The sequence below is a fragment of the Balaenoptera ricei genome, chromosome 4 (genome assembly GCF_028023285.1).
Source record: "Balaenoptera ricei isolate mBalRic1 chromosome 4, mBalRic1.hap2, whole genome shotgun sequence".
Classification (NCBI taxonomy): Eukaryota; Metazoa; Chordata; class Mammalia; order Artiodactyla; family Balaenopteridae; genus Balaenoptera; species Balaenoptera ricei.
Window position 1 is genome coordinate 113,669,226 of NC_082642.1, and position 14,128 is coordinate 113,683,353.

Here is a 14,128-nt window from a genome sequence, read left to right on the forward strand (position 1 = left end):
AGAAAACTGACTTGAAATGCTTTCTCCACATTAAATAATACTTACGGATAACTTCTTCTTTGCTGTCAGACTCCTGTGCCAAAATGACTTCTCTGTAAAAAGAGAATCAAATGAATTTGAGTTAAATATTAACAGAGCACCCTGAGAACAGAGAGGAAAAAATCTAGCCAACTTGATACTTACTTTGCATTAACAAGGATTATTAACATTAAGAAATAAATAAAAAATGGATCTGCTTGTTGTAGATATCCATCCCATATTGCCTGAGTGACTTCAATGGAACAGTAACAGGAAAAAAGACTTCCAAGCTGTAATCAGGAAATGAAATGAGAGATATAAACCACTGGCAACGACCTGTTCTTTTAAAAGTATTCAGGCAAATGCGTAACATTATATGAAACTGTCTGTACCTGATATTTAACTTGTACCTTAACTTTACTGTATGTAATCCAAAGGCAGAACATGTGGATTCAAGGCACAATGAAGCCACTTACTAGCTGTATGACTTAGGGTATGTCACTTAACCTCTAGAGCTTCCACTTCTACTTCTGTTTTTAAAAAAAAAAAAAAAAAAAAGGAATACTACTACCCATCCTCTACCACTGTTGTGGTAAAGAGGAAGACAACTAACCTAGGATATATACAGTAACTAGCACATATCTGCCACAGCATAATAACTAGCATAATTACCCACGAGCTCTGTAAGGGTAACTATTATAGTACTTAACTTGCAAGGTAACTGTGAGGATCAAGCATGGTAATTTGAGTTACGAGCATCAAATGAAATTGTAAGGACAATTTAAAGGCAAATTGTTCCCCAATCTTAGTTGTACATCATTTGAAACAGATGAGACAACATTCATGTCCCTCAAAACGTTTCAGGAGCTCTATGGTTTTCTACTTCAAATAAAAGAATTGTTAATGTGTAAGTTCCTCTAGAGCCCAACTGTGTTTTAAATTGCATAACTTCAGTGATATTTTTAGATTATTCCATTTTTATTAGATACAGAAACAATTCCGTCTAGAAGTTAAATTTCAAACATTCTTAATGGCTAAAGGGAGCTAATGAGAACACATACATTTAGTGAATATTTTGTGCCAAGTACTAAATTACTGCCACATATCTTTTATTAAATATCTCTTATTCTAAATATTCTCACAACAGTCCTTCAAAATAGACATTTTCCTCCCCATATTATAGGTAAGAAAACAGACGTCTATTAAATAACCTTCCTAACGTCACAGAGCTAGTAAATGGTGATGTTTGGGCTAGAAAAAGCCTGACACTCCAAAGCTGATGTAACTGCTATTACAGTTGACCACAAAGCTTTTAAAGTACATAATGCTTCTAATGTTTTCTGTAACTGTTTAAAAATTACTATGACAAATACAGAAGATGCAAATACAAACAGAATAGCAAGATATGGTCATCATTAAATTCAGTTAGCTAAACTAAAGCTACCACTGCATCATTCATAGTTATGAGTTCTCAAAGTTTAGGAATTTGTTTTGTTTCATCTCATGATTGAAAAAAAAAAAAAGACTCCATTCCATAGACATGATACTAGTAGCAAGAATGAACTACTTGGGGCATTGACAAAGTGAAACTGGTAGTTTCAGTAATCAGTTAAAATCTGCTAGCAGCACTGAGTACTACTTCAGAGTTCTGGTCACAGAAATGGCATTTCCCAGGCATGATGTGACGAGAGAGATCTCTATTAACGTATCAGAATGCTTAAAGAAAGTTTCTTACTTCAACACAAATAAGTAGATTTAATAGCAACATATGAATCTCAGAGAAACTACAATTTTATTATTTTTACTCAAAGTGAGAAGACTGCAGCCGAGAGGGAATGAAAGAATAGGCTGCTGCAGTATGAGATTTAGTATGCCAGGGCTGAAACCAATTGCGATTCTCTAGTCACCATTTCCTGATTACTCATCTCATCACCTTCTGAGATAGGTACTATTATTAGTTCCATTTTACAGATGAAGAAATCGAAGCTCAGAGGCTAAGTGTATTAAATCACACGGTTAATAAGTGGCAGAAATGGAATCCTTCCTGAAGAAAAGTTAGGTAAGACGTGATCAAGGAATACATTACAATTTTTGAATATACGTATATTCTTCTAGAACCCAATCACTGTTTTAGATAGATCTTCAAGTAACCCTAGAAGAGCAGTTCTCAAAGTATGGTCTGAGGAGCCTTGGAAGTCCCCAAGAGTATTTACAGGGGATTTGTGATGTCAAAGCTATTTTCATAATAACACTTAGATTTTGCCTTTTTCACATTCATTCTCTCACAAATGAACAACAGAATTTTCCAAAGGCTACACGAAATATGGTATCATCACAGATTCAATAGAGAAGTAGATATGAGAATGTACCTGCCTGTGCTCTAACCAAATACTGAGATTTGCAAAAATATTAAAAAATGTCACTATTCTAAATTTCTTTTTGGAAAATAGTTAATTTTCATTTAAAAATAGGTTATTTATGTTAACATGTATTGGATTTATCACTACTTCTAAATGAAATAATAAATGGTTAAAACTTCTTAATTTCTAACCAACATAATCCACATAAATCGTGGCTCCTCAATAAATGTTGAGTGTAAGAGGTCCTGAGACCAAAAGGTTTGAGAACCACTAACCTAGAATAATAAAACTTCCCATTTAAAAATACAAATACAGGGCTTCCCTGGTGGTGCAGTGGTTAAGAATCCACCTGCCAATGCAGGGGACACGGGTTTGAGCCATGGTCCAGGAAGATCCCACATGCTGCGGAGCAACTAAGCCCGTGCACCACAACTACTGAAGCCCGTGTGCCCAGAGCCAGTTCTCTACAATAAGAGAAGCCACCAAAATGAGAAGCCCGCACACCGCAAGGAAGAGTAGCCCCTGCTCACCGCAACTAGAGAAAGCTCGCGCGCAGCAATTAAGACCCAATGCAGCCAAAAATAAATAAAATTTAAAAAAATAAAAATACAAATATAGAATGACAGAGTACTGAGATGTACTTTTTAAAAAATTTTTTAAATTTATTTATTTTTTTGGCTGTGTTGGGTCTTTATTGCTGCGTGCGGACTTTTCCTAGTTGCCGCGAGCGGGGGCTACTCTTTGTTGCGGTGTGCAGGTTTCTCATTGCGGTGGTTTCTTTTGTCGTGGAGCATGGGCTCTAGGGCACGCGGGCTTCAGTAGTTGTGGTGTGTGGGATCAGTAGTTGTGCCTCGCGGCCTGTAGGGCGCAGGCTCAGTAGTTGTGGCGCACGGGCTTAGTCGCTCCGCGGCATGTGGGATCTTCCCAGCCCAGGGCTCGAACCCGTGTCCCCTGCACTGGCAGGCGGATTCTTAACCACTGCGCCACCAGTAAAGTCCCTGAGATGTACTTTATATTCTTTTATATTAATCATTTGATAATCTTATTTTCCTTGTCATTGGATATCATTTCTTATACATACTATCAACAATTTAATCACACAGTTTTAAAGTGAACTGATACATATCATATATTTATATATATTACATATATATATTATACATAAGTAAACATATCACATATATTTACATATATTTGTAAAACAACAAAAGGCTAAACTTCATATTAAATAATTTAAACTAATGTAAGTGAAGAGCAAAAAAAATCATTTTTGAAGTGCCAATAATTTTACTCCTTTGGTTTAAATAGTAATAGTCTATAATTTAGTACTTTTCTTTCTCTTCCTTGGGGGGAAAAAGAAAACCTAACTATAGTTTTATAGAAAGCTATTTTTCATTAAGTGTTCCTACTTTCACTTTATTACCCAGTTGAGTGCATAGGAGTCTGGAGTAATTTTCTTTGTATCAAGAACAGAACAAAGCTCTGGCTCATGGTACTGGATGAGTAATCGGAAAAGATGAAATGGTCTCCCCTTCAGGGAACAATCCCTAAAAAACAAAAGAAGCAAAGTTTCTTGCATTAATAGGTCAGAAATGATCATGTCAGTAACCGATCCTCCTGCAATATCCACCTCCCCTCCCTACCCCAGAACATCTGAACACCACAGCACTGACAACAGCAAGCCTGCCTGATACAACCGGGCAGACCTCTCTTGCTAACACCTAATATACCTGACCTGAAAGAAAGTCTGTAGAAACATCAGGTCTACAGCCAACTCTAGGCAGAGTCTTTCCAGGTGAACCCAGGCAGCACTCAGGAGAAAGGACTACAAGGACCAATGAAAACAGTGGGACCACTTAGGTTATTCTGATAAGTTTTGGATCCCAAAAGGATATCTGGAGAGTCCTGAGGAAGTCCAGCTCCCTTCTTCCCTGCCAAATAAGAAGAAACTCCTAGAAAGGCTTCAGGTTAGCTCCACAGTTAATGTACTCAATTAGGAATCCTTCAGCAAAGGTACAAGTCTGAAATGGCCACAGATGAACATTCCAAAATAGTGGACCCAGAGCCTTAGAAGCTGTTGAAGTGGCCTGGGTATCAGGTGTTCAGAGTGAATCCTGGGAGGCGCCAAACACTGACCTTATTGGATAACTGTACTACTTCTTACCTTGTTCCCCTATGTCTCATAAATCATTAAAAATTTAAACAGCTCAAAGCACAGGCCATCATAATAAAAGTCAGTATTTATTGAGGAAATACCATGTGCCAGACACTATAATAGACACTTTACAAAGTTACCTCATTTTATCTTTACAGGCAACTCTATGAAAGATACTATTATCATCTTCACTTTACAGATGAGAAAAATGAGGCTTAGCTGCGGTCAAGCAGCCCATCCAAGGTCATGTAGCTAAGAAGTGATGGAGCTAAGACTTGTACACAGAAACTGGGCATTAAACCATTATGCATACTACCCTTCCACATATGTAATTTAATATTTCAACAAGTGGTATTCTGGTAGATGTACAGTCTAAAAAAAGCAAACTATAAAAAAACTGAAGGACTTCCCTGGCAGTCTAGTGGTTGAAACTCCACGCTTCCACTGCAGGGGGCGGGGGTTTGATCCCTGGCCGGGGAACTAGGATCCCGCATGCTGCAGGGCATGGCCAAAGGAAAAAAAAAACACTGAAACAAGGTAAAAGGCTTCATGTAAAAAAGTTAATGAAATGAATGTCAGTTTTAACATAAAAGCATTGATAAAGAATGTTTCAAAATGCTATTCCAATGGGAATAATGAAAAATAATTTCTACAAAACTAAGCTCTAAGGTCAATGCCAGGATTTGGTATGACCCTCTATCTACCATTTTCTAATACTGCAGATAACAGGGAAGTTTTGTAGAAAAAGCCCTAAATTGGTAATTCAGATGCCCAAAGACAGAAGTGGATTCATATTGGCAAGATTACCTCCTCCTTAGTCTGAATACTTTCCCCACTCTACATATGCAAGGCAATAGACTGCTGAAACAAAACACATAAACACAGGCTGTAAGCAGAGTAGGGACACACACTGTAAGGACAATTGCCTAGTTTGCCTCAGAAAAAGTGGAACATCTCAGACAGTCAGCCATTGCAAAAGCATCTATTCATTTAATAGCTGTGTATTACAAAGTTACTCTCCACTGCAAAGCACTGTGCTTGATAGAGTTCTACCCATGTTATATCTGAATCTGTAATAAGAAGATACATTATAGTGGAGCTGTTCTAGCAACATTTTGTGGGGCTGGGCCCTATGCAGGGGTATTAACACTGACCCTGGCTGGAGTATTGTGTTACATGTGGAACTCATGGAAACAGTAACCGGAGGAACCTGACCAGACGGTATGTTACACAGCTCAATGTAAACCCCAATCCCTCTACTAGTAACTACCACCGCCAACATTCTGTAGAGATAAAGCTGGAACATCATGTCCCTTGCTATTACTAGCTCTGTTACACTGAGAGGTGGTAAAATATAAGCAGTTGAGAGACTTAGTATAACAGAATGACTCCCAAATATGAATTCCAGTCTCAGCTTTACCATGACTTTAGCCCTGTATTCTGGCACCTCGGGGTCTGTTTCCCTAACACGAAGCACTATCGCTTCCAGGTAGCACAGAGGTTCTCCACTCTGGAGTACACTAGAATCACCTGGGAGTTAAAACAAAAACAAATACAAAAAAAACCCTACATGGCTCTACATGGTGTATTTATATTTGAAACTTCAAGGACCAGTATGTTTTAAAAGTTCTTTGGCTGAACAGACATTTCTCCAAAGAAGATATACAAATTGCCACTTAGCACATGAAAAAATGCAGAAAATCATTAGCTGTCAGGGAAATGCAAATCAAAACCATAATGAGATACCACTTCACACTCAGTCTGGCTATAATTTAAAAAAAAAATTGTTGACAAGGATGCGTAGAAACTGGGATCTTCATGCACTGCTGGTGGGAATAGTAAACGTTGCAGTTATTGTAGAAAAGTCTGGCAATTCCTCAAAAGGTTAAACACAGATTTACCATATGATTCAACATTTCCACTCCTAGGTATATACCCAAAAGAAATGAAATACATGTCCACATAAAAACCTGTACACAAAGGTTCACAAATGCATTATTCATAATAGCTAAAAAGTGAAAACAATCCAAATGTCCAGCAACTGTTGCATGAGTAAATAAAATGTGGTATTTTATTTATATTGTGCATACAATGAGATATTACTTGGCAATAAAAAGAAATAAGTAATGATATATGCCATAATATGGATGAATCCTTAAAAGACTATACTAAGTAAAAGAAGGTAGTCACAAAAGACCACATATTATATGATTCCATTTATATAAAATCTCCAGAATAGGCAAATCCATAGAGAAAGATTAGTGGTTGCCTAGGGCTGAGAGTGTTGGGGGAAAATGGAAAGTTGCCTGCTAATGAGTATTGGGGTTTCTTTTGGGGGTGACAGAAACATTCTAAAAATGATTGTGGCTATGGCTGCACAACTCTGTGAGCATACTAAAAACCACTGAATTGTACATACTAAAAGGATGAATTTTGTAATATGTGAATGATACTTTAAGCTATAAAAGAAAAAGAAAAAAAAAGTTCTTCAGTTGATTCTAATAAGCAACGAGGGTGGAGAACCTTATTAGTTACAGCACAGGTGTCCAATCAAACTTAGGTTCAAATCCTGACTCAGTCATACAGCAGAAGTGTAATCCTGAATAAATCATTTAATGTCTTTCTTTGCCTCAGTTCCTACAGCTGTAAATCAGAGATACATACCTTACAGTGGTCACTGTTTAAATGAGAAAATACACAAAGGACCTACACCTAACACAGCGTGTTATCGCACAGAAAAGCAGAAAATAATGGTAGCCATTTAACTATCAAGCTCCAGAATAGCTGCACACTGCAATCAACCGAGAAGCTCTAAACCTCAACAAACATCAGCGCACCGATGTCCTCCTCAGAGATGTGATTTAATTAGTCAGGTATGTAAACGGGCATCAGAATTTTTAAGAACTCTCCCCAATGATTCCAATGTGCATCAAAGGTTCACTGTGCAGCCAAACCACTGGTCTAGATTATGTCAAAAGTTCCTTTTGGCTCTAAAATCCTGACTACCTGATCCACAGCACTGAGAACTATAAGAACTCTTTCTGGCCTCGTAAGTGCCACATCTGCTACTACCCACCCCCCTCCCCCTGCCCCCCACAACGACCTACACATCTGTCTAGACTCAACTTAAGTGTCACGTTCCCAGAGGAGACCTCCCTGACCTCCAGGACAAGTTAGGTCACCCTCATTATACATTCCCATAGCACTCTATATTTCACCTTCCTCACACTCAGCACACTTCTAATTACTTGTTCAACGCCTGTATTTCTAGGACTATATTCCAAGCTGTAACCCCAGCACCTCATTTAAAATAGCAGCACTCCAAAAATTTTACTTTTTACTTAGAAACTATAATGTTACTTTTTTATAAGTAAAGAAATCAAAAAAGTATGAAGAGTTATACAGCATATATAAACCCTAGAAGCATAAATTACTTTTTTAAAAATTGGAGTATAATTGCTTTACAATGTTGTGTTAGCGTCTGCTGTATGACGAAGTGAATCAGCTATATGTATACATATACCCCCTCCCTCTTGGACCTCTCTTCCTCCCACCCCCACTCCACCCACCTAGGTCATCACAGAGCACCGAGTTGAGCTCCCTGCGCTATACAGCAGGTTCCCACTAGCTATCTATTTTACACGTTAATGTGTATATGTCAATCTAAAAGCACTGAGCTGAGCTCCCTGTGCTATATAGCAGGTTCCCACTAGCTACCTATTTTACACGTGTTAGTGTATATATGTCAATCTAAATCTCCCAATTCATCCCACTCCCCCTTACCCCCCATTCTCTACATCTGTGTCTCTATTCCTGCCCTGCAAATAGGTTCATCTGTACCATTTTTCTAGATTTCACATATATGCGTTAATATATGATATTTGTTTTTCTCTTTCTGACTTACTTCACTCTGTATGACAGACTCTAGGTCCATCCACATCTCTACAAATGACCCAATTTCGTTCCTTTTTATGGCTGAGTAATATTCCATTGCATAAATTCTTAACTAAAGAATCCTCTAAAAAATGTTTATAACCACAAAAATAAAGTCAAATAACAATTATGATTCAAACAACCTTAAAAATTATTTGAACCTTTTACTTTACCATAAAAATAAATCTAACAACTTTAGTTCAAAACAAACTAGACCTTTATTCATTTTTAAAAGTGTAATAACTAAATCATATTTTACCTGGGAATGTACTTATTCATGATAGCATAAAAGCAGTTGTATAAATCGCTGCGTGGCAGTTGAAGACGCACCAACGGTTTGAGTAGATGTATCCAGCTAAGGGACGTGCTATATTTAATGTTACGTGATTTACAATAAAAGGTAATTACAGATTCAATATCCAAAAGTAATTCTGCTGCCTTCTCTTCGGGCACTGAAAGCTGGTCTAGAAAATAAGTGTCAAAATAAAGTTACCAAGGGCCTGTTAGATGCTCAGTTATTGGACAAAATACTGGGTTACAAACATACAATACCATCTTACTGTATTTAGAGCATGTCAAGGGCAAAATAACTGCATAAAAGCACATTTTTCCTTATACTTATTTATATTCACTAGCTATTCAGTATTTACTAACTTAACAATACTTGATCTATATATATGTTATATAGATATATATATCTTATATATATCTATATAACATATAGATATATACAAGAATGGACAATCTGAAGCAGGAAAGGTAAGCATAACCCACATTCCTGGAAAGCAAAAAGTGTTTTCCAAATAACGGATTATCATCTACCCCATAATGGGCAGCTGCCACTATAGCTTTGTCAAGGGGAGGGAAAGTGATTCATTCTCCACCACCAAATTCCCTTTCCTTTGCCCACATCAGCAATAATGTTTCTGTTGAGGTTAGCACATAAAAGCCTATTTAGTCAATAATTTAACTAAAATATGACAGAGAGAGAAACAAAAAGACCAATGGACTACAGATGAATTAAAAAAGAAAAATATAAACCAAATTAATTTAATCTTCAAAAGACCTTGTGGGGTGATTGGAAACCTATTCACCCATGATTGACAATACTTTTTCTATAGCAGATCATGACTTACGACTTACAGATAAACTTTCGGAACACAGCCCCCTTAAATCTGAGGACTGTATACAATCATACCGATCTTCAATTATACAAAAAACAATTTTAAAACTGCCATAAAACTGTAAAGGTACTTGAAGAATTAAACATAATTATGTTAATGTTTAATCAAACATAATGCAAAAGAAACACTAAAAATCAGACTCTCTTAAAATATTAGACATTATTTCATAAGAATTTCAAAAGAGAAGTTCTAAAGCTATTTATTAGCCCTCTACAAATTCAACATATCCCAAATTATAACAAGTTAATTCTACTACAGAGCGACTCCTCCATCCAAAAATCATTATTTGAAAATTTTTTCACTGTTTGAAAACAATTATTAAACTTACCAATAAACTCCAGACAATCTTTGTGAATAGTGTTCTGTTCTGGCAGGTCTAAAATACCATCCCATGATGCCAAACTATCTCCTTTTCCTGCAACATTTAGAGCAATCTGGAAGAAAGATAAAAAAAGCAAATAGCTTCATATGTTATTTCTCATTCTTGGAAAATATGCTGTAATAATGGAGGCCTGAACTTAGGAATAATGCACACTTCAAAGATTACAAAGTAATGTATCTATATCAAATTTTACTACTTCATGTTAATCCAGTGAATAAAATGAATTACACAAAATATTTACATAATTATATATGTAAATTTATTTCAAGCAAACATCATTAATGCTATAGACTGAATGTTTGTGTCCCCTCACCCAAATTCATTTATGTTGAAACCTAACCCCGATGTTTTGGTATTTACAGGCAGGGCCTTTGAGAGGTGATTAGGACATGAGGGTGGAGCACTCATGAATGGGATTAGCCCCCTTATAAAAGAAACCCCAGTTAGCGCCCTTGTCCCTTCAGCCACGTGAGGACACATTAAGGAATTACTATTCTTTTCAATTTAGTAGTGTTATGGTTATTTTAAAAGTCTTTTATCTTTTAGACTTTCATACTAAAATATTTTAGTGTGCTACGAAGGATCTGCTTTAAAATAATCCAGTGGGCGGGGTGGGGCGGAAAGGACAGAATACTAATCAAATAAGACTGGCCAAATGTTGGTAACAGTTAAAGTTAAGTGATGGGTAAATGGGGGTTCACTAACAAGTCTCTCTACTTTTGTATGTGTTTTAAATTTCTATGACAAAACATTCAGAATGCTATATACAGTTGTAATTCCATTTCTGTTACATATATATGTGTAGAATGGAAAAAATAAGATGTGTCACCAAGGCATTATTATGTGTTTTACCTATAAGTGGTAGATAACAGATGGTTTTTTATCTTATCCTTTGCTTACACGTTTTAACAAAGGGAACTACTTCTTTTTTCATCATAAAAAAATCTTAATTTAAAATTTAAAAATGATAATACACATGTACTAGAGAACAGCTGAAGCGGAAAATAAAGCAAAGGAAAATCTCCTGTAATTCTAACACCCAGAGACCTGTTTCTTCTCCCTCCCTTTTTTTTTTAAAACATAGCTGAGATCATTCCATATCTGCAATTATATATCCTATTTTACTCATTGGTTGCATTTTCCCATTTCACTGAACAGTCTTCATAAACATCATTTCTAATGGCTACAAAAGAAAGCACTGCCTTTCAAAACCTGAATTATTAAATATACCAAACACTACAGAAACACACATTTTAGCAAGCTGCTCTGTTTGATAAATTTTCTAAGTGTGGCATGTGCTTCTGCAACTAAGACAACTGAAAATAAAAATTCTAAAATATTATTCTTAAGTCATTACATTTTATTTGTTTCAGTTTCTAGTTACCTTCCAAACTTTAGCCCTCAGATCAGCAGGCAGTGGTCTCCCTTGAATTATATTTCTCAAAGTTTCAAGATCACAACCTCCTGCTTCCAAAGCTTCTTCAAGATCTTTTTCCCTGAAAAACAAGTCCCATTTATTAAGATAAATTTTATTTCTTGTTTTTCCTTCCTCAGTACTCATTTATAAGTATGACCTATTAAAGGTTATGTCTAAGAAAGAAAGGTTCTTGGCAGCCAAAATGTAATGCCAAGGCATACACCACATTCTGTTTTCTTGAAAGGAAATCTCAGGTTTCATACAGTCAATTTACTCTTATTTTACACTTAGTTCTAGCAAGCTTAGTTATCTGTTTTCTAAGATTAAAGAAATTTAAAAACAGGAAACAGGGCAAACAGCATTGAGAAGTCATAGTAATAGTAATATTCATAGTAGTGATAATGACTAATAACTTTCTATAGCACTAACTTCGTGCCAAGCACCGTTCAAACATTTCACATGCCTTTAAATTCTTGCAATAACCCTATGAAATAGGTTATATCACTGGCCCTAGCTTACAGACGTAAAAACTGAGGCAAAGGGGGGTTGTATAGCTTATAGTCACACAACTAGTAAGCAGTAGAACTAGGATTCAAATTTTAACAGTCTGGTTTCAGAATTTATGCTCTTAACATTATGCCAGATAGTGGCAAGAAGGAGAAACCATAAAATTGGGCCAAGAATTCAAGGTATGGGAATACTAGTACAAAACTATACAGATCTCATGCCTAGAAAAATACCTGTCTTACAGTGAAGATTCAATAACTGTTAGAGGAACGAAAAAAACTCTAATGGCATCACTGTATTTATTATATATATATATTTTTTTTAAAGGAATGCAAGGCTTGTTTATTTATTTATTTATTTATTTATTTATTTATTTATTTATGGCTGTGTTGGGTCTTCATTTCTGTGCGAGGGCTTTCTCCAGTTGCGGCGAGCGGGGGCCACTCTTCATGGCGGTGCGCGGGCCCCTCACCATCGCGGCCTCTCCCGTTGCGGAGCACAGGCTCCAGACGCGCAGGCTCAGTAATTGTGGCTCACGGGCCCAGTTGCTCCGTGGCATGTGGGATCTTCCCAGACCAGGGCTCGAACCCGCGTCCCCTGCATTGGCAGGCAGACTCTCAACCACTGCGCCACCAGGGAAGCCCAGTATTTATTATATATTAAAGCAAAATAATACCACATCCTCAAGTAAATTATCAAGTAAATCATCAAGCAGTTATGTTTAGTCTACTATGTTTAAGGAGAAAACTAAGTATGAAATAAATTTTATTTTCATTTGTATATGGTTAAAATAATACTTAAAAAAAAAAACTTCCACAAAGGTATGAATTGTTTTTTTAGCCAGGAAATAACTACTTAAAATAGCTAATTCCCTCAGAATTCTCAAAAGCTAAGGGTCCAGTCATTGTTTACAATTTTAGTATACAATACATAAGAAATCTGTACAAATAAAAATCCCTAACTTAGCCAATTTCTAAAATTCTTTGGAGCAGGCTAAAAGGCAGAGCGTCCCACTAGGATCAGAAAACCAGGATTTTGTCATTTTTGTGGTTTTTGAGGAAAATAAATTACTCCATTACATTCTCTCAATAAGATAATGTAAATCCCTTCCTCTACTCATAGGATTCCAAGAATATTAGTTTAACTGTATAAATTTCCCAAAGTGTTGCCCCCTTAAGGGAAAGGAATTAAACGAAAATGTAATCACTTGGGTTCATATTCAACAGAAAAGCAGTGATCAAATTTGAGAGATTTCTTAACAAAGCTACTACAAACTCATATGTTTAAGAATCTAACTAGTAACCACACAAGAAACATTTCGTTCTTTTGCTATATGGTCACCAAAGTGTTGGACCAGAAAGTGAAAGAAACGTCATGTCTGCTGTTGAGACAGTTAATTAAGGTTTATAGTTGATAAAGACTGGGGTTTATCTATTCTATTTGGCCAAAATGTACACAACAGCCTGTTAGAATTCGAAGGATTGTTTGTAATCATTGCACAAAGAAAATATAATGGAATCTTTCTTAATAAATACCATACTTTTAAATGAGTAAATGTGTAAATGAACTGAAAACACCATTTAATGAGATAAAATTCTTTTTACCAAATTAATGAAGAACTAGAATTTTTCCATTTTTCTTTTTTTTTAGTATTTATTTATCTATTTGGCTGCGTCATATCTTACTTGCGGCACATGGGATCTTCGTTGCAGCATGCGGGATCTTTCAGTTGCTGCATGCAGAATCTTTAGTTGCGACAGGCGGGATCTTTAGTTGTGGCATGTGGGTTTTAGTTCCCTGACCAGGGATTGAACCCGGGCCCCCTGCATTGGAAGCACGGAGTCTTAGCCACTGGACCACCACGGAAGTCCCTAGAATTTTTGCATTTTTCAGTGTAAAATCCTTGGTTTCTTTTTGAACTTTGCCAAATCCCTTACTATTCCAGACAACAAAGTCAGTACTTTGGGGCAAAATGTCCAATCCTCAGTGTACTTGATAATAATGTACAAGCACACCTCTGTTGATACAGCTGCTATTGGATTATTTGATGCTGCCCCCAGGGAACCACAAATGTGGTTTCCAGGAACACAACCATGAGCAAGAGACCAGAAAATGCTCCACCTTAAGTCGTCAAAGGCACTTCTCACAAACTAAACAATTAAAAGTAATGTT

At 36.4% G+C, this 14,128-nt stretch overlaps 1 protein-coding gene across 2 annotated transcripts in view; it reads right to left on the reverse strand.

Moving 5' to 3' along the window:
- Positions 1-14,128, reverse strand: part of TBC1D23 (TBC1 domain family member 23) — a 69,167-nt gene that overhangs the window by 32,322 nt on the left and 22,717 nt on the right. For both annotated transcript variants that reach the window (XM_059921290.1, XM_059921288.1), the window contains exons 2-7: positions 11,417-11,528; positions 9,979-10,084; positions 8,726-8,930; positions 3,802-3,925; positions 184-308; positions 46-92 (exon numbers count right to left, since the gene is read on the reverse strand). In XM_059921290.1, the coding sequence (XP_059777273.1) occupies positions 46-92; positions 184-308; positions 3,802-3,925; positions 8,726-8,930; positions 9,979-10,084; positions 11,417-11,528 (719 nt within the window). The remainder of the gene's footprint in view (positions 1-45; positions 93-183; positions 309-3,801; positions 3,926-8,725; positions 8,931-9,978; positions 10,085-11,416; positions 11,529-14,128) is intronic.